Source organism: Oxyura jamaicensis, chromosome 2 (assembly GCF_011077185.1).
Source record: "Oxyura jamaicensis isolate SHBP4307 breed ruddy duck chromosome 2, BPBGC_Ojam_1.0, whole genome shotgun sequence".
NCBI lineage: Eukaryota > Metazoa > Chordata > Aves > Anseriformes > Anatidae > Oxyura > Oxyura jamaicensis.
This window is the reverse complement of record NC_048894.1, coordinates 142,341,146-142,363,057: the sequence shown is the minus strand read 5'-3', so window position 1 is coordinate 142,363,057 and position 21,912 is coordinate 142,341,146. Positions and strand designations below refer to the sequence as shown.

Sequence of the window (21,912 nt, the reverse complement as noted above, 5' to 3'; positions counted from 1 at the left end):
GGGAGGGGGGGGAGGGGGGGGAGGGGGGGAGAGAAGGGAAAAAATAATGCAAAATGGATTTTGCTTTATGAAGGCTTTCACTTGCTATTACAAACTAGGGGAAAAATGACTCACTGTGTTTTCTAAATGTATGGTGTATTTAGTTGGGAAATGAAGAACAGTTACCAGCCTCTGTAAGCCATTTCAGATTATATCCTAGAGGGTTTTGTTCTAGGCCTGGTAATGTTAAATATTTTTGGTGTATCTTAGACAGTCAAATAGGAGCTATGCATAAATATTTTTAATGACACAGACCTGTGGGAGGACTGCAAGCTCTTTAGAGGACAGAAGTATATTTCAAGATGATGCTGATAATTTAAAATGAAATTGCAAACATCATTAAGGTGAAATTTACTGCAGTCAACTACCAAATGCTGTAGACTAATAGAATAAAATAAAGGCATAAATGCAAAATGAGGAATAAACCCCTACAGAGAAATAATAACCAATACATGAGGAAAAAAAACAAAAAGTTAATAGTTATAACAAACATTAGTAAACTGTATGTGCCTGTAAATTCTTACTGTAGAATTTACCCTGTATTTATGCAGGCACACAACCTTATTAAGTTACAGGCAGGGTTAATGGAGATGCTGAATAGCCTTGAATTCTTAAGTAACTGAAAAAAAAGTAAATTGAAGTTAATTTGCAAATGAAAATTATATTTGATATTTACACAGACTTTAAGACTGCATTAGCAGTTGCACAAATCTTTTCATGTTTCCTAATCAGCTATTTCCCAGTATGTCTTTCTGAAAAAAATAAAAATAATTTTAAAAAATGTAATTAGCTGATGTTGTTGCCCAGTAGGCCTAATATTTGTTTTCTGTGTCATGCCTGGACGGTTATTACAGGTTGGGACCGAAGAACAATGACACAGCTGTGGAGCCTAAGCTTTCTTTCACCTCTCCATGTTCATACTCAGTCTGCGCTCATTACCTTCCTACTTGTTACATTATTATTTTAAACACAATACTTTAAAGGTCAATCTTTATTTATAAGTGAATCCACGATCTTTTGTCTTTTATGAATTTTTAGATCTGAATAATTGCAAACTTTACAACTCAGATTATGTCCAGAATAGCAAAGTCTCTCAGGGTGCTCACATATTAGTACCATCATTACCACTAGTGCCAGTAATAGGCATCTAACAAGAAGTTACCAGCTACTAAATTCAGATGCAAGAAATGTTAAATTTTTTATAGTTGGCTTCAACTCAGGGTTGATTACACTAGATAACTTTCCAGCCAAATGTACTGTACCAAAAAATATTTTTGTGAAATGAAAATATTTTTTTTTGGAAGTAATAATAAATTTACATGGTAAAGTTAGTAAAAATTACCTTGTTCTAAGGAATGTTTGCTTACAATATGCTCTAGTTTGGAAAATTTGCAGAATGAGCTGGCCTCAGGCACCAGATTTTCTCAGAGTATAAAATATGTAATTATCACAACACAGATTATCAGTGACTCTTCTAAACTGTGTTTTTATTCTCTAGCATAACTTGTCAGTTATATTAGTCAATATGTTAAAAACTAAATATGAATTTTATATTAAATAAATATTTTGATAAACATTTGTTTTTTGATAAACATTTGTTTCTGTGTCATAGGACACAACCATTCTTCCGTGGATCTACCTTGCACACAGTTTTAGGGGGAGAGTAGAAGACAAAGTGATGAGAATTAAGAACAAATGATATTTGCTTACATCACAATGAAAATGTTACATTTCTATTTTAAGACACAAACATTCACTTTAAATATGTGCCTTTTTAACAGCTGTAAATTGAAGACTTTTGAATACAGGGAATATCATAAATAGCACAGATTGGTCTAGAAAAATCATTTTGAAATAGTCACAATTACTAATGATCTTTTATTATTTATAATAGTAGTAATTATCCACAATTAAAAAAATGTAGTATGAGATTTGATAGTACTCAGGAGAATCTTATGCATTCTTCTCAGCTCATAATTTCTTGTTATATTGGTCTTTTAGACATTTATTGCTCTTTAAATCTTCAGTATGGCCTCTGTTAACAAGTAGTATGATGTCTTCTGTTGGACAAATAAAACTACAAATGTTCATCTGAGAGGCATGGTTCCAAAGCACGGAGAGAGCAAAATGCTGTGACATGGATTGCTAGTTCACAGTTTGATTTACTGGAAACATCAGGTAGCTAGCAGCCAGACCCACGCAGTGATGTCCCTGATGTGTATGCTTATTTCTGAGAGTATAGTTTTTTAAAGAAAACAGTTATATGAATTATGATTTTGTATTTGTGTGCATGACGACTTTTCATGAATAAAATAGTATTTTTTTCAAATATGTTTATATACAATTAAAATAAAATTAAGAAAAAAAAATCCCTCATGAAAGATTTCTCATAATGTTTGTCACAAATGTTTTATTTTTTAAATTGCTCCTATAATATTTATTATTCTAAAAAATATAAAACACATTTAAAAAAATGTATCTTATTCCAGATATATTAGCATACATAAACTCAGTAATCACTCAATATCCGATCTGTTTTGGTGCATCATTTTCAACATGAATAATTGAAGGGCAATAGAATTTGGCCTAGATTCTTGCTTTTTTATGTGTGCACATATTACTTCATGTATATCTGTGAGGTTTAGGTCAGTGCCTTACCAACCTAAGCTCTAGAACTAGAAGCACTACAGATGCATCAATGGTAATCCTTTTTCAGGGCAATTACTTTTGCTTCTCAGTGTACCTGAGTGTCTCTGTGCATTGTTTCACTTTGAAACACAGAAAAGCCAGTCATGCGGCACGAAGGAGAAGAGAGACTGATGTGCTTTGTAGTGTGAACGTCTTTCATGGCATCATAGAATAATAGAATGGTTTGGGTTAGAAGGGACCTTAAAGATCATCTAGTTCCAACCCCCCTGCCATGGGCAGGGACACCTTCCACTATACTGGGTTGCTCAAAGCCACATCCAACCTGGCCTTAAACACTTCCAGGGATGGGGCATCCACAACTTCTCTGTACCAGTTCCAGGATCTCACTGCCCTCTGAGTAAATAATTTCTTCCTAATATCTAATCTAAATCTCCCCTCTTTTAGTTTAAAACCATTACTGCTTGTCCTGTCACTACACTTCCTGACAAGGAGTCCCTCCCCAGCTTTCCTGTAGGCCCCCTTTGGGTATTGGAAAGGTGCTATAAGGTCTCCCCAGATCCTTCTCTTCTGCAGGCTAAACAACCCCAGCTCTCTCAGCCAGTCTTCATAGGAGAGGTGTTCCAGCACCTTGGTCATTTTTGTGGTTGTCCTCTGGACTCGTCTGAATAAGTCCATGTCTTTCTTGTGCTGGGGACCCCAGAGCTGAACACAGTACTCGAGGTGGGGTCTCACAAGAGCAAAGTAGAGGGGGAGAATCACCTCTCGTGACCTGCTGGCCTCTCTTGATGCAGCCCAAGATACAATTGGTTTTCTGGGATGCAAGTACACGTTGCTGGTTCATGTTGAGTTTCTCATCTGCCAACACCCCCAGGTCCTTCTCATCAGGGATGCTCTCAATCCATTCTCTGCCCAGCCTGTATTTGTGCTTAGGATTGCCATGACCGAGATGCAGGACCTTGCACTTGGCCTTGTTGAACTTCGTCAGGTTCTCACAGGCCCACATCTCAAGCCTGTCCACATCCTTCTGGATGGCATCCCTTCCCTTCAGTGTGTATTCTAATAAACACGGTGAACTCACTCCTTGTTGCCACTCTTTCTTTTGCTATGGTCTAAGTAGCACAATGTTATTTATATTTTGAATCTTCCTCGATAATCCACCATTACAGAAATTAAAGGAGAAACAGAGATTTAGTGAGTAAGCTCTTTTAGGTACCTCAGTTCCAAATAATCTGTTTTCTGATTTAAATATTTAATCTCTATAGATGTCATTTAATATGTTCCTTCAAGTAGGAAGTACTTCATCATCTGCTTATGTCATAATCCAATCTTTCTGCTCTTTTGCTAAATAAGAGGGATTAAATTTATTAAATTAATCCATCATATTACTTCATCAGTTACTTTCACATTTCTATCTGGGATTCCTCTGTCTGATGTCTTTTAATCCTAAAGTATAATAAAATAATTTCTCTTAAAGGAAGAGTGGTCTTGCTGTCCTGTCTTACAGGGATAGTACTAGGGAAGTCAAGGTCCACCTGACTGGAACAAAGTATGCCTTTGGCAAGTTCACAGATGATAAAAAACTGGAAGCAGCTTCTGATACAGCAAATGGTTGTGCTGCCTGTGCTGCCATTCATAGGGACCTAAACAAGCTAGAGAAATAGGCTGAGAGGAACCTCATGGAACGAACAAAGGGAAATGTACAGTCCTGCACCTAGGGAGGAAAAACCCTAGGCACCAGTACATGCTGAGAGCCAGCAATGCAGTCTTGTGGCAAATAAAGCCAATGGTCACTTGGGCTTTATTAGCCAGAGCATTGCCAGCAGATAAGCAAAGTGATCCTTCCCCTCTGTTCAGTACTGGTGAGACTGAATCTGCAGCACTGTATCCAGATCTGGGCTTCCCAGTACAAAAGAGTTAGGGACTTACTGCAGGGAGACCAGCACGGGGCCAAAAAGATGATGGATCATCTTTCATCTCAGAGGCTGAGAGAAGTGAGACTGTCCACCACAGAGAAGAGAAGGCTCAAGGGGGATCGTATCCATATGTATAAATACCTGAAAGGTGGGAAAGAGGATGAGAGAACCAGAGTTTTATTGAAAACAAGTTGAAATACATTAAATTCTATCTGTACAGAATAAAACTCAATATTGTTGTCCAAAGAAGTTATGGAGTTTCTGTCTGTGGAGATATTCAAAACCCAACCAGACATGGCCATAGACAACCTGATTTGGCAGGCAGCTTAGACTGAATGATTTCTAAAGGTTCCTTACATGGCAGGGTCCATTGACAGCCCCTGCCATGGCAAGTCATAAATGAGGTCCAGCATCTCTCCAAGGGAGAGATCATCTTTGAGATGAAAGCTCTATAAAATGATCGAGTACAAAATATATTAGTTTATAGATATTACAGAAGATGGGAAGGTCACTGAAGATAAATGTAAGCAATTTTAAAATGTTAATGTCTTATACGATAAATTCAGTACACTCAGGAGACCTGAGATTGAGATATAGAAGCAAGTTGTTGCAAAAACTGTAACCAAGCAAAATATAAATTCCCTGAAAATTAGGTAGAATCTAGCTGAGGTGAATGTTTCTGCAAGTAATCTGCATAGATTCCTAGGCAGCAATTATGTTTAGAGTAGTCTTCTGCGACCGAAGATTTTATCTCATTTTCAGAGGCAGAAAACAGGAAATTGGAAAGAATGAACTCTAAGAAAAAGATCACTTGTATCTTGAATCCAGCTGCTTAAATTTTATCTCTTACTTTGTATTGTGGAGTTTTCCTTTAAAGGTGCTTTAGGACTTGCACTGTCTTTTTATCATCCTCAAAACAGATGAAATAACATAACTGACTCAAGCCTAATGTGACAGCATTTTGGGGTTTTATTCTCATACTAGGGAACAATGCTTTTTAGATTTAATGTCTAATGATGAGTAACAAAAGTGTCAGATACTCAGAAAAACTTTCAGATTCTAAAAGTACTTCTAATAAGACCCATGGGTTCCCTAATTTTGCTACAGAGTGGGAATAATTTGACTTATATTTTAAACTTTATCTCTAGTCAGAGTTGCATGCCAATTTCCCTTTATGCTGTAAGGAAAATATAATTAGAAGTCTTTTACCAGTTTGAATATCGCAAGCCTGTATGTGCTTTTCATTTTAACTACTGTAGCTACATGAAGTGCCAAGGATTAGGGAGAGAAGTTAAATGAGAATTAACTGCAGGGAGAAATACTTTTTTCCTTCCTGTTTCCTACCAGTTTCTGTGGTGTGAATTCAGCAGTACAGATACCAAGTAGTAGCCCAGTAAATAAGACTTTTACCTAATTACTGGTAAATGGCCACAGACCACTTATTTGACAGGAGATTGTCTTAGAACTCTTCTGGGGTGTCTTGACCTGAGCTGTTCTTAGCTTCTTGAACTCTGACAGTTGCTCACTAGTCAAGGTTCTATGTGACTATCATGTAAGGTTCTAAATCCAAGGCACCTGGCATGTAAAAAACATTGGCCCTCTGTGTTAATTGGGGCTGGGGAAAGCTGGGAACCAGTAAGAGGGGAAAAACAAAACAAAACAAACAAAGAAACAAAAAAAGGTGGGCTCTTTTAAGAAATGTGGTGGTTTTACTCTGCTGGGCAGCTGAGCTCCACCACAACCACCCTCTCACTCCCCCTCTTCAAAGGGAAGTGGGGGTGAAAATAAGATGAAAAGAGCTCAAGGGTTGAGATAAGGATGGGGAGATCACTCAACAATTATCATAATGTGCAAAACAGCCTCAGTATAGGGAGATTAATGAAATTTATTACCTACTTCTAATAATCTAGAGAAGTGAGAAAAACAAACAAACAAACAAACCCACCTTCCTCCCCATCCACCCTCTTCCTTTTACTCTCAAGCAGTGCAGGGCAATGGGGAATGGGGACTGTGGTCAGTCCCTGACGCTTCGTCTTGGCCACTCCTTCATGGTCACTCTCTTCTCCTGCTCCACATGGGATCCCTCCCACAGGATGCCATCCTTCCCGAACAGACTGAGCCTTTGGGGGCTGCCCACAGGCAGCAGCTCTTCAAGAACTTTTCCAGTATGGTTCCTGATGCATTGACCTTATGGTCTGCAGGGCTGTTTCTCACTCCTTGCTGTCCCAGCTGCTGTTGTGCAGCAGGTTTTGTTGTTGTTATTTTCCTTCTCTTAAATCTACTTTCACAGAAGCACAAACATTGCTTATTGGCTTGACTCAGGACAGCAGCGGGTCTCCGGAGCCTGCTGAAACTGACTCTTATCTAACATGGGGCAGCTTCTGAAATCTGCATCCCTGCATCCCCCCACTACCAAAACCTTGCCACACAAAGCCAATACAAGAATACATAGCTAAGGTGGTTCAGAGTTGAGGAAGGAGAGTTTCATCATTTGTATCTTCCCATGGATGACATCATGATATTGACTGTCAAACATACCTTTCCCTTCTGCTTGGCAACAACTGCTGGGAAGTGATTGTCCCCCTGTACTTGGCTCTGGTGAGGCCGCACCTCGAGTACTGTGTTCAGTTTTGGGCATCTTGCTACAAGAAGGACATCGAGGTGCCTGAGCGAGACCAGAGAAGGGCAATGAAGCTGGTGAGGGGTCTGGAGAACAAGTCTTATGAGGAGCGGCTGAGGGAGCTGGGATTGTTCAGCCTGGAAAGAGAAGGCTCAGGGGCGACCTTACTGCACTCCACAGGTACCTGAAAGGAGGCTGTAGCGAGGTGGCGGTTGGTCTATTCTCCCATGTGCATGGTGACAGGACGAGGGGGAATGGGCTAAAGTTGCACCAGGGGAGCTTTAGGTTGGATATTAGGAAGAACTTCTTTACCGAACGGGTTGTTAGTCACTGGAATAGGCTGCCCAGGGAAGTGGTTGAGTCACCATCCCTGGAGGTCTTTAAAAGACATTTAGATGTAGAGCTTAGTGATATGGTTTACTGGAGGACTTATTAGTGTTAAGTCAGAGGTTGGACTCGGTGATCTTGGAGGTCTCTTCCAACCTAGATGATTCTGTGTTTCTCTAACTGAAGTGCTGATCTCAGGACACAGTGACTCACTCATGAAAAACTGACTCTACAATCAGTAAGATTGTAAAGTAGGTATGTTTATTCAGCGCTGGGCAGCACAGGGGGTAGTCACACCAAAGTCGTGCGTGCAATTCACTCGCTTGCATTCTCTTTTATCCCCTAAAATATTACATATGCATTAAGTTTTGCAACACATCTATGCATATTCATTTCCTAGCTCCGCCTAGCCCCGCTTTGTATGCATATTATCTTATCAGTCCTTCTGCGCTTGCGTAGTACTCTGGTGGTCGTCCGGGTGGTTGCCAGGATGAAGTAAAACGTCTTCATCAGAGTCAAACTTTTCACCTCATCTTCCTGCGCATGTTCTCTGAGCCCTTGGTCACAATCTGGGCCATAAGGTTGGTTTGGTCTGGTTCTCGGGGTCTGATGGACTCCTGTTATCTTGAGGGAGGCCTTGCATGTCTGACATTCTTTATCTTATCCTTTTATAAACAGTCCTCCTTCTCTCTGAGCCCTTGGTCACAGTCCGAACCATAAGGTTGGTTTGATTTGGTCCATGGGGTCCCAGGGGCTCATCTGGAGGCCTAAGCGCAGCACAGGCACAGTACATCGCAAATGTAGCACATATTAAGCAATGAGTGTTGCCTACATATTTATTCTTAATCAGTCGATTTCTAATTTCTAATCCCATGTTTCAACAGTAATTAACAGGATGAGCATAACAGCAGTAAAAAGGGATAGAGACTAAAAAGGTGTTTTTAATTGACAAAGTTACTATTATAAATGAAGATACAACTCAATCTGAATTTAGTAATACTTATAAAAGGCAAGTAAACAGTGCTGAGTGTACAGGGAGTCTACGCTCTACCAACATGCACACACAGCCGTCGAACTTTTTAAAATATATAGTACATTGCTTTTACATATTCATAAGAAATCCGAGTATGCCTATACATATTTATGACCTATCCCCGCTTCGTATTATAATTAGTATTTTCACAAACTCCTCCTTTTGGTGCCTGCGCAGTGTCTCATGGCGGTGGTCCCTGGGGGTCGTGGGGATGGAGTCTCACGGTTCCGCCCCATCACCGCTAGCAACCTTTTGTTCCTGTGCAGAACATGTGGGTTCCTGGGCCTCGTCCAGACCGCAGGGTGGGCCCCGACCGGCTCCCTGTTCTTCTACGCGTGGTCTGCTCTCCGCAAGGTTCCCGAAAGCAACAAAACGTGATCGACACCAACCCATGCTAGGCCGTCTTTTCCCGCGTTCCGTTAACCCTTGAAACCACACTAACAATATGATTATCATATACCATTAACAAATTTTAACGGTTTCAACCAGCAACCCCCCAGCAACTTCCATGCCTTAACGGCGGGAGAAAAAGCAACCCGAGACGGCAAGGCGTCTCCTTAATCACCCTTCTTTGTTCCCTCTTTGTTCCTTGTTCTTCTTTACATGGCCTCATCGATGGCCTCATCGTTAAGAGTCTGATCTTATCACCAACCACGTGGCTTGTCAACCCCCATGGCCACACTCCCGCACCTCCCCCTTCTTTATTAACATCCACCATCTTCTTGACACGAATTGTTACTCCATATATCACATTACTATTATTAATGAAACTTTCCTGTATTTAAATTTGTCTGTTAAAGCATTAATTGGACCAAGAGTAAATTCTGGCCACATCTATGGGGTGTTCCCTTCTGCCCAAACAAGATTCTGTGTGTAATAAGCTATACCACCTTATTGCATCTGTGACATATTGAACATTTAGTTGTAGAACCAGGAACAATATTATCATATCATGCCATACCTTACGATATTATATTATATTAATTTTGTTCAGTAGTCGAGGTCGGCGGCCTTGGATCCAGCGCAGGCGCAGTGCCCGGCCATGCATTACAGAGGGATTTCGAGCCCTCGCTTCGCCAGGGGTGGCCCAGGACTGCAGCGCGACCAGATCGCACTCGCGAGAAAGGCTGACAGGGAGTGGGGGAGTGGGCGTTGCCAGGGCAGTGGCGACGGCGCTCTCGCCCTCTGCCTAGAAAAAGCTTCGGGGGGGAGGAGCAAAATTTTTCTGTTCAGCAGGAGCAGGTAGGGGCCAGGAGCGCGTGCGCGCTGGTGTGGCAGGGCGCGGGATTTCTGCACCAACTCTTCATAGACTCATACCGTCCTCAGCCTTAAAGAAGCCTCAGGGAGGCTCCTCAATGCCCAGCAGGTACGGGGAGGGGCGACCAGCGCGTGATTACCACCCATGGCGTGCTGCAGTGGTGGGTGTGGGAGCTCGTGTGGCAGGGCACAGGAGTTCTGCCCCTCCTCGCTTGTGAGTCCATTCTGTCTACTGGCAGTCCCTGTGACCTCAGTTCTTACCATGGTCTCCACCAGGCAGGGAATTTGCCCCAAAAAGGCTGTGGTGACCCAAACGGGGTCTGTCCAGAACTGTGGCTCTACAGCTCTCTGGCTGCAGGGAGTGACAAAGTCTGTTGCTTCTAGGGAGGGTGGCAGGCATTCCCTTGTGTGAGGTGCGAGCTGGTGGAAGATGCGCTCAGCATGGTGGCAGAGCTATGAAGGGAGATTGCAGGCATTTCGGGTGAATAGTTCAAGGAGTGGGAGTGCAAGTGGTGTTCTGTTCTATACCTTCTGGGGAGGTGAAGGACACGGAGTGGGCTAGGAAAGCACAGGTAATGAATAACTGGCTGAGAGCCTAGTGTTGAAACAAGAACTTTGGGTTCTTTGGCTGTGGGGCAGTTTACTCAACCCCTGGCTTATTGTTGGTGGATGGAACTCATCCATCTCAAAGGGGGAAATGAATCCTAGTGCAGGAGCTGACAGGACTCACTGAGAGGGCTTTACACTAGCTATAATGGGGGAAGCAGGTGAAATAGGGCTCACCAGAGAAGAGTGCAGGGGAGTAATGCTAAGCTGGGGGTGAGGCAGTTGTCTCATCTGAAGTGCATCTACACCAATGCATGCAGCATGGGCAACAGACAGGAGGAGTTGGAAGGAATTGTGCAGCAGGCTAATTACGACCTAGTTGCTGGCAGTGAAACGTGGTGGGGTGACTCCCATGACTAGTACTGTGGTAGACTGCTACAAGCTCTTCAGAAGGGACAGATAAGGAAGGAAGGGTGGTGGTGTGGCTCTTCATATTAAATAATGTTTTGATGTTGAATGGCTTGGGGCTGGGAATGATAAAGTTGAGTGTCTATGGATAAGGATCGGGGGAAGGCCTGTAGGGGTAACATCTAGGCCTGTAGGGGTAACATCTAGGCAGTCCATAACAGACCCCCACCAAATCAGGATGAAGAGATGGATGAGGCATTTTATGAGCAGCTCACAGAAGCTGCACAATTGCCAGCAGTTGTTCTCATGGGAGATTTCACCTTCCCTGATATATGGTGGAAATATAATAGTATGCAGAGGAAACAGTCCAGGAGGTTTCTAGAGTGGTAGGCAGATTCCTGACACAGCTAGTATGAGACCCTGCTGGGGAGGTGCCCCACTAGACCTGCTCTGCAATAACAGAAAAGGACTGGTGGGAGATGTGAAGGTTGGGGACTGTCTTGGGCAGAGTGACCATGAAATTGTAGAGTGATCTATTCTTGGTGATGTCAGAAGGGTAACCAGCAAAACTGTTATCTTTAACTTCTGGAGAGAGGACTTTGATCTATTCAGGGCACTTGTTGTAGGGGTCCCCTGGGAGTCAGTCCTGAGAAGGGCAAAGGAGTCCAGGAAGCCTTGGGTGCTCCTCAAGACAGAAATCTTACAGTCACGGGAGCAGGCTGTTCCTGAGTCCCATAAGGCGATCTGGAGGGAAAGAAGTCTAGCATGGATGAACAGGGAACTTTTGTTGAGACTCTGGGAGAAAGAGTCCATGCCCACTAGAAGAAGGGACAGGCTACTTGGGGCAACTGCAAGGAAGTTGCTAAGATACGCAGGGAGGAAGTTAGGCAAAAGTCCAGCTTGAACTCAGATTGACCGCTGCAGTAAAAGAGAACAAGAAATTATTTTACAAATATATTAACAGTAAGAGAATAGCCAAGGAGAATTTCTGTCCTTTACTTGATGCAGCAGGGAATGTGATCACTGAGGATAAGGAAAAGGCTGAGGTTCTCAACGCCTTCTTTACATTTGTCTTTAATAGTTGGATCAGTTATCCTCAGGGTATTTTATGCCCTGCCCTGGAAGTCCCCTGTGATTCAGGTAGAGAATCATGCACCGTGATTCAGGAAGAGACAGTTAGAGACCCGTTCTTCCATCTGGAACGTCAGAAGTCCATGGGACCAGATGGGCTCCACCCTAGGGTGCTGAGGGAACTGGTGGAGGTGATTGCCAAGCCACTTTACACCATCTGTCAGTGTTCCTGTTATTTGGAGAGGTCCCAGACAATTGGAGGCTTGCCAACGTGACTCCCATGTACAAGAACGGCTGTAAGAAGAATCAGGGGAACTACAGGCCTGTCAGCTTGACCTTGGTTCCAGGGAAAGTTATGGAGTGAATCATCGTGGATAAGATCACATGGCATGTGCATAGCATCCAGGGGATTGGGCCCAGCCAGTACGGGTTCACAAAAGGCAGGTCGTGCTTGTCCAACCTCATCTCCTTCTATGACCGTGTGACCAGACAGGTAGATGAGGGAAAGGCTGTTGATGTAGTCTACCTAGACTTCAGCAAAGCCTTTGACATGGTCTCCCACAGTATTCTTCTGGGGAAACTGGTTGCCTGTGGCCTGGACAGTTACACTCTGTACAGTTGTAATCTTGATGTCACTTTGTGTATGAAGTATTTAGTAGATATATTATAGTTGGCAATATTGGTGGTAGAGGGATGGCTGGACTAGATGATCTTGAAGGTCTTTTCCAACCTTAATGATTCTATGATTCTACGATTCTGTTTGCATCACATTTATGAATAATGATACCTTCAGAGTCCCTAACATCTATATGAAAATCTGCAACTTAATACACTAGTCCTTCAGATGCTTGGGATAGCAACATTATCCAGCATTATTGTGCTTATTACATGTGTCATAAACAACACATTACTTGGTATGATAGACTTAACAATTCAATGTATGTATGTTTGGAAGTCGTAGTGTTCATCCTACTTCCTTCTTCACCAATTCAACAGATTAATTGGAAAATCTTTGTCATAAGAACATTTGGATTTATAAACTGTAATCTACTTCTGAAGCTTAAAAAAAATTCTTAATCTTGGCACTTTACAACCTTTCTTATCCACAGTACTACAAAATTTAATTTATCATGTAAGGACCGAAAAAGGTCTAAATGACTTTGTAGTGGTTTCTCATAGACTTGCTTTATATGACAATAACATTACTTTGAAATTGAACTCTTTCCAACATTGCAAAGGCATGACAGGGCTTTCATATATTTCACCAGTGACTTTTTTAAAACAATGTCTTTTTTTTTTTTTTTAACAAAAAAAGTTTTCCAGGCATCATAATGAACTTGATAAAGTCTTAGCATGAATTATTTTTATCCCTGTAGCTGAATGAAATTAATTAATAGATTGTTAAAGAAGTTTCCAGAACATTTTTTTTTCTAGGTAACAAAATGTAAAACTTTCTTTTCTTCCTCCCAAACATTGGCTTAAGTTTTCTTTGTTTTGTTTTATAATTTGGAAATAAACGTTCATGGTGTTGTTTCTACCTTAAAAAGCTTAATTTAGCTCTAAATAGCGCATGAGGTTAAATTTGAAGAGTGGTACTTTACTACGCTTTTGACAAACAGCTTTTTGTAACTCACTTGGCTTCAGTGCTGAGATGTGTAAACATCAGTCAAGTCTGAATCCAGTTTCAAGCTTGTCAGTGTTCTGGTTCTTGATTAAAATGTTTAGTCCTGTTATAGACAGTTTTACAGTTGACTGGTTTTAGGAAAGAGGTCTTTCACTGGCTTGTGCCTTAAATATTTTTCTGCTTCATTTGTAACCTTTAAGCTGTTTTTATGGAGAAAAGTCTGTCTTCTCTCCTTAAAGATCGAACGGTTACTGGTTACTTTCTCCTCTGAAAGAGTTCCGTCATCCCTTATTCCTGGACATTGAATTATGGCAGTGCAGAAGATTAACTCAATTTCCTTCCTCTTGTTTTCTTTGTTTATATGCATGCTGTATCTCTAAGGTAATCTTTATCTTCCTATATTGTTTCTTGATTGGATTTTTCAAAGACTTAACAGTGAAAATTTGCATATTTCAATAAAATAATCCTGTAATTACCTCTCCATTTGGTCAGTTTTCTCAAGCCAGTCTGTCTTCTCTATGGATAGTAAACTCCTGAATCAGCTGGGGAATTAATGACTTCAGTGTACAGGCTGCACACAAAAGAGAAGCCCTGATACCCACCTACAGCTGGAGTTTCATGCATACAGTTCAAAGAAAATTTCTACTCACTTAAAGATTCTGCAGCTCCTACATCTTTTTCTGTAATGCAGATATACCAGTGTTAAATACATTGATGATGCATAAATGTAAGCTGCAATTAAATTTCCAGGAAATGCAGAGTTCTGAAAATACTTGTTTTTATGTTACTTGAATATTTAAATTGGAATACTTTCACAGAAGCCCAATTTATAGACAATTAGCCATCTTGTTGACCTATCCTCTTAACCGTTTAAAGATAGCTGAAAATATCTATTAGCATATAACATTTATATCTTTGACAAAATATCTTTGACTAAATTAAAATATTGAATCTTGGTTTAAACAGAAATATTTTGTAAGAGATAGGAGGAGTGGTTTTCTGTTTGACAACATATGTCACAGTGTCCTTGCTCCAAAGTGGTTTAGTATAATTTAGATGGAACGTTTCCAGGGGTGGGTGGGTGGGAGGGGAAGTGAGGATAAAGAAGCCAGTACTCTAAGCAACCATGCAAGAGACATTCACAATTATAATGACTGCCATTAAGACCCATAATTGGAAAAATAAAGGACATTGATGGCCTAGTCGTATAAAATCGTACCTGTATAGTGTGTGACTAAAAGATTAATGGTTAAGTTAGTGTCTTAATCACAAAATCATTCAGGATCTTTCAAAACAAGCAATGTGTTATATATTCAATCAGTTTCAGCTTTGTGTCTTTGATACTAATATAGTTCTTTCTAAACAGAGCTGAAAGAAGTATTTTCTGCCCACAAAACTGTAAGACTAAAATCCTTTTTCCGGTCCTCCAAAAGAATGGGAGCCTTCCAAGGTTTCTGTAAAAGGCCAACACTTTTTTTCTGAAGTTCTGTGTCTGAATTTGTTAAACCAGAGACCCAAATCTTGGTCTTGTATCCACAAGTTAGTGTTCTTACATCTACATTGTTACGGATTCTTTTATAGAAATGTTCGTTATGAAGCTTTTTATAACAAGAGTTACCATTTTATGGGATCAGGTTAATCATGGAGGGCAAAGGAAAGGACACTAGAAATCTTTGCAAGTGATGATAAGTCCTATACAAGTACAGCTAACTGTACTGGATATGGTATTTTTCTCTGAAATTTAGGAAAATACTGTAGGTGATGCAGTGTAGCTATGCTTGAAATAATACTTGTCACAAAAGTAGGCTGGACTCCCAGTGAATTATGGTAATGGTGAACAGCTTTACAGTTTGTTAAGAAAATAAACTGACATGAGTAAAGGGAAGTTACATGAGCAGAATAAGCAACCATTTTCTGTCAGCTTGCAAACCTATTTTCTGGGAACAGTCCCATAAAAATCACAAATTATAAAGATCAGAATTTGGTACTTACTGGGCAACAAATAAGAAAAAAAAGAGCCAGAAGCCAAATGATCAAGCAATTAGGAGGCCAATTGCTAACCTGGCAGCCAGGCTACGAAGTACCACCAGCCTAAGCAGCAGCTACCCTGTTGACTGGCCAATAAACAATATAAGCAGACTGCTTCTTTGGCTTCAATTAAAGGTTTCAAAATAAAATGTTTCAGTAGAACGTCCTGTCTGTCACAATTTAATATCACAAATACTAGTTCAATACTAGATTTTTTTTTAATAATGATAAAGGAAGGTAGAATTTATTAATGCAAAAATGGGTCTTTCACCAGTAACACAAGCCATTAAGAATGCTCTGCTTACACAAATGATTGCTGTCAGACTTTGGAGTTGGAATCTGTCTGCCAGAGTCTCCATGTACCATTACGATCTAGATTCTATGGGGAACTTGGGTGTTAAAAGTCATAAACAATTTTGAAGGAGGGTTCAAAGTTCAAAAGTGGAAGTTTGCTCTCTCTGTCATCTACCTGCAGTCTAATCTTTACAGGCTAGAGTAGGTTACATTTTCCTTCTTGCTTGATGAATACCTTGATCTTTTCTGCAGAATGATCATTTTAGTAATACAAATGGTAGAAAGTGCACATGAATTATACATGTATTTTTATAGAAACTGCCTCTTTCTATACATGCTAGCTTTTGTCGAGGAAATGAACTTGGGTGACATTTTGGATTTCCCATCCCTTTATCCCTTTGCTAGAGACAAGGTTTGAACTGACATCCACAGTTTCCTGAAGAAGGGATGTAACTTGTTAATTGGCAATATATATATATATTTAAAAACAAACAAAAGCCAAAAATCAAAATAAATAAATTACACAAACCAAGAGGCATCATAACTGGTGTTTCTGATTATGTTTTGCATACTTTCTTCTAGGAATAGCATTACTGGCTTAAGCCTAGGAGAGGAGCACACAGAATACCTAGATCTTACATACTAACTAGTAAAAAACCATTGTTCCTTGGTTTTCTTCTGGTTCATGCAGAAATGACTGGAAATTCTATGGGGCAGAGGTGGGGGGGGACACACACCAAAAAGAGGTATAAATACTTCTATAAACACTCGCTTATACACTCACCATGGATTTATCCACTATACATATCCTTTTGCAATTCCATAGCACTATTTTTTTCTTAAATTATTTTTTAAACAATCATCCATTTTTAAACAGTCATCCAAATTCCTTGGATCCAGGATTTTAAGTAAATTTACTAAGCTGAAAAAAAGTTAGATTCCATTTGTTCCACCGCTGAAATGAGTAAGATCACTTAGTGGGTTTCCATAGTATAAAAACATTCTAAAGCAAGTATTTGCAAGTCCTTAAATAACAAGTTGTGGCAGCCAGGCATTTTGTCAGATATGATAGTCCCTCAGGGAAAGAGGGCACTAACACAGTTTCAGAAATTTGGAAAATAGTCTTAAAATAAATTCGATTTTCAGATAGCTTGGTTGTGAAAAGATGTAAGGAACACCACCACCTCCAAGTTGTTTTTCTTTCAAAAGTCTTCTTTACAAAACAATATCACCTACACAAGCTTATTAGACATTTTTAAGGGGTACTTTTTATTTTTCTTCAGTTCTAAATTACATGTTTCACTGTGAATACAGTTGACTTCAGATGTACCTTGATCATTGTCCATAACAATAACTAAACCACTTCAAAATCTGGAATTGAATAATGGTAGAGCAAAGCAAATTCCTTAAGGCTGACCCCCAAAAGAAATTGCTTTTACCCTGAGAATGCAAGCAATTTCTTTCAGTGCTACGAAGGTCACTTTCCTATCCACAACCAGCACAGTTTTCAGCCAAGGCTCTAATATTGTACAGAGAAATCAGAACCACTTCCTCATGTAGAAACCATGTACACACTAATGAAATAATAAGAAAAATTAGTGTTGAGAACAGATCTAGGCTTCTGTCTTATCTGTATTATGTAGGATAAGAGGAAAAACAAACTTTGTTTGCCATAGTTTTTTGAGGACCGTTGTTGAGTACAAGAGAAATTGCTATTTTGTTCAGTCCTACATAGTAGGGAGAAAAAAGTTTGAAGAAAATGTCCTGGGTTTTCTCTTTGAAGGAATGGTTGAATTAGTTTTAGAATAGGCTAATCAACACCTTTCAACTTTTGCAAATGTGCTTATACTACTCATCCACAGATAATTCTAAAGTAATAAAACCATAGAAAAATGGATTTTATAGCAAGAGGATCGTGACCGAAGGTTAAGAATGTAGTTTCCAATTTAAACCAAAATCTCTAGCTAAATTTTTAATTGGAATTTTTTAAATCTATAAAATAGATAAATTTTCTTGGCTGTGTTTTTCAAAGCTATCACATATCTTACAATGTATCATTTTTAATAAAGCAGACTACTAATGGAAAGAATTAATGAAAGCTGTAATGTTTTATATGAAACACGTCTCTTCTGTAGAAGCTATTTATTGATATTGCCATTTTTTTTTTCTTGGTTCTTAGCCACCTCTGCCCTAGCCCTTAAGCACGTTGGGGAAGGGGAGATTTGTATAAAAGCTTGCTTACTTGAGTTTTCTTCAAGTTATAAATTTAAAGGAACACACTCCCTTTGAGGAAGCTAGGAAGGCATTTAGCAAGTAATACTGCCCTTTAGAGTATGCTTTACATAAAAACAAAGTGTTAGAGGAGGAACTGCTATCAAAAGAACCCAGTTTCCCTGGGTTGGTTGTCACAAGCAGAAATTCAATCCAGTCTTCTGCATCTAAAAAGCATTAGTTTTCAGAGTCTAAGCTGACCAGCTAAACCTTAACAGCTCCAAGTCAGAGCTAAAATTAAAATTAGGTTTAGGCATTTCTAGGACAAAGAAGCCAAAAGCAAAAATTTGGTCCTCAGAGATTTGCCATTACTTTCTTGATTTTACTGTTAATTTTCTTCACTATTTCAGCTATCTGTATTGTTGCATACTGCTATTACAATATGATTCCAAAGCTTAAAACAAGTATTAATGCACAAAATGACTCTGGGGTTGGAAATACAGATGGGCAAATACTATTGTGAGGTAGAATATACACTGACATTAGTGATGAAAAGAATGGAAGTTTAGAGGAGGCCACTGTTCTGTGAGGTCAAAGTTTTGCTCTATTACTGGTGATAGTCCAGACAATTAATGTAATGTTTATTTTCTGAAATACTGTTTAAAAAAACTGAGATATCTAAGGAAATTATGTTGACACAGACTGACGTGGAATATGTTATTTAGTTGGTTAGATGTTTTGTTATGACAAAAGATGTTTTCCCTCTTAGTATTGAGTGTATTGCTCAGTATTGAGTATACTATTGCTTAGTATTGAGTTTATTGAAGTAGCTTCCTCCCTGTGCATGATTTTCTCTGTAAAATGGAGATAAAAATACTGATAATGACATCATTGTACTTTGCAAAACCACTTTAAAGGTTAGATGAAAAGTCCCCTGTAAAAGCAAGAAATCACTAAAACCAAATCTCACTAGTAGATTGCCTGAATAGCTTTGTGACCTGTTTCATTATAGATTTTTTTAAACATAGAAGGGGAATCCACAATGTCTGAACATAAAATGGCTAGCATTTTTTTCTAACTACAGCAAAAGCTCTGTTGAGAAATAAAATGGAAGGACCAAGGTGGGTATGTTGACATCCTGAAGATGTGATTTTTCTTCCTGCTTTAGTAAGAAAAATATCTCGGATTACTGATTTGATGGACTTTTTTATCAAAAACTTATTCACCTTTTGACATTCACCTTATATAATAATATAATAATAAAAACAAACAAGATAAAAAAAAGAAAACAAAACAAACAACAACATCAACAAAAAAACATTACCTCTAATTCAGACCTTCATAATGAGCAAGTCAAGATGAAAGACTACAGTAATTGGAATAATGTCCTAACATTAAAAAGAGAAAAGCACGAAAAAATGACAACAAAATTGGCTTCTTTTGAGTTAATTTTCTTCATAGCTGCCTATATGGTTTTGTAGCTTGGGTTTGTGACGAAAACAGAGATGCTAACACCCCAGTGTTCTGGCTGTTACTGAGCAGTGCCTGCACAACGTCAAGGCTTTCTCTTTTTATCTTTCTGCCCCCACAGTGAGTAGGCTGTGGCAAGGGCAAGATGCTGCTGGAAACGTACAAAAGCTGAAGAGGGGACCCAAACTGATCTTAGGGATATTCCATCCATAAAACATTGTGGTCAGCAATAAAAATTGAGGAGAGAGGGCTTTGAGGGCAGGTAGATGTTGCTGGAAGACTGGCTAGGTCTTGACTGTGGGATGTGGAGAGTGATTGCTTTTGTATCATTGGATTTTTTCTCCCTTTCTCCTTGAGTTAGTAGGATGGTTTTTAAGCTTTATTTATCTCAACTGATGAGTTTTTTTTGATTTCACTCTTCCTGTTCTCTCCCCTGTCCTGCTGTGAGGGGAAGGGGAGCAAGTGAGCAGCTGTGTGGTGTTTGGCTGATGCATGAGGTCAATCCACTACAATTCCCTTCTTTTACTTCTAATAACTGGTTTGCTTATTCTCTGAAGCCACAGAGTGACAGTTACTTCTGTTGTTCCATGAATTTAGAGAAATATTAACCCTTGAAAAATGTGTCTGTTTTACAGTTTTTAGTGGTCTGCATGATTTAAGCTCTCCTGTGTCTTATCTTGAACTTGAAGGTCACAGGGTGCAATACCTTTCCTGCTGCCCAGAGCAGTATTCTGCCTAACTTGTCCACTGACCTACATATACACAAACTCTTTCTAGCCTGAGTGTCATGATAATGCTGTGCCTGATCAGTAGCGTGACTGTACTGTTTCCAGATTAACGCTGATTTGTATCCCCTCACTTTATCATGCAGAGTGGACAATGTTGTCTGTTCACACTTGTCATAACATATTATTCAAGGATATGTAAAGTCTCACTCACCAGCATTATGAATTGCATGGGTGTTTAAAAAAGATAAAAGTTTCCATACAAGACCTTTATCACAGCTTTATAAAAATATACTGATCTTCAGGCTTGATATTTTTTATCTTTTATTAATATTTATTTATTTTTGATTTAGGCTCTCTGGCATGAATATACCTCCTCCAGTTATCAGCAACAAAAATTGGCTCAGACTACATTTTGTAACAGACAGCAATCATCGATACCGTGGATTTAGTGCTCACTACCAAGGTAAATTTATGTAAATACATTTGTGTGGTTGTTTTTATTTTTATTTTTTAAAAAGCTTGAAGTCATGGAGGAAATGGAAATGGGAAGGTCTACTTTACATTAATAAAAAAAAAATCCTATGTAGGTGTACTTTGTATTTACATAAATGATAAAGTCAGCTGTGTGACATATCAAATTACAGTGTATTAGAGTAGTGTGTATATATATAGTGTATATAACATTACAGCAGATATCTATTTCACTCTTCCCTTTGCAGTACTTAGCTTTTAAAATGGTCCTGATTTCTGAAAGAGTTTGCAAAACACATGCAGAAATAATGTTTTTTATTATTAAAATGTGTGTTTGCCTCTATGATCTTGTAAATCATGTTTGTAAAACAGTGAGTAAGTTTCCGCTTACAGATGTGGTATTTCATCCTTATTATCTCTTCCTACCTACTTATGAATGCATTGTGCTATTAATGGTTCCATTAACCTGTAAGATTCTTATCCACTGTTTTTATGAACAAGCATTATTTGGATAAGTGTGAAAACATTTGAAGCATTAACTCAGGAGTATCATCATTTGGAGCAAAATCATTATCATGATGAAGTGCTGATAAAAACTGTGCTTCATTAGTGTATTGTAATACCGTCTGCTTTTTCACAAACATTACTGTAAATAATATATTTCAGTATCTATGGTCTATCAGTGGATCTTCAGGGAACAGTAGCTCTTTTTGGGCTCTTTTGCTTTTCCATTTATCTGTTGAAAAAATAAATCATAGCACTCATATTTATGAGACTTAGTTCAGGAATTTCTTTTACATTTCTCCATTCTAATTCAGCATAGGAAATATTAGTTATGTAAATGTTTGCAGAATCTGGTAAAATTAATCAACTAATGTGGTAAAAATTGCAGCTAACAAAATAATAAACTTTTTTTTTTTTCATGTAACTTACCCTTTAACTTTTTAGTACTGTGTGATTGCCTCAAATAATACATTCTGTACAAGAACATGGTAGAATTTGATTACTAATTAAGGAAATATGTTTACCTGTATTTAGACTCTGAGATTTTGTAATCTGTACTGTAAGTGACTTTAGTCAAAAGGAGCCTTGTAGGCAAAGCTTCTGTAACTATTAGAAAAAGGCACTGACATCTTTTTCATGGCATCCTTCATACCCAATACAATAAACCACATACTTCACTGGAAGATACCGAGCTTATAGGACTGTTGAAAACAAGTAGA

The 21,912-nt window shown here is 39.1% G+C and overlaps 1 protein-coding gene across 1 annotated transcript in view; it reads left to right on the top strand.

Moving 5' to 3' along the window:
- CSMD3 (CUB and Sushi multiple domains 3) overlaps positions 1 to 21,912 on the top strand; it is a 629,782-nt gene that overhangs the window by 202,387 nt on the left and 405,483 nt on the right. Inside the window, exon 6 of the mRNA XM_035317227.1 lies at positions 20,569 to 20,681. Within this exon, the coding sequence (XP_035173118.1) occupies positions 20,569 to 20,681 (113 nt within the window). The remainder of the gene's footprint in view (positions 1 to 20,568; positions 20,682 to 21,912) is intronic.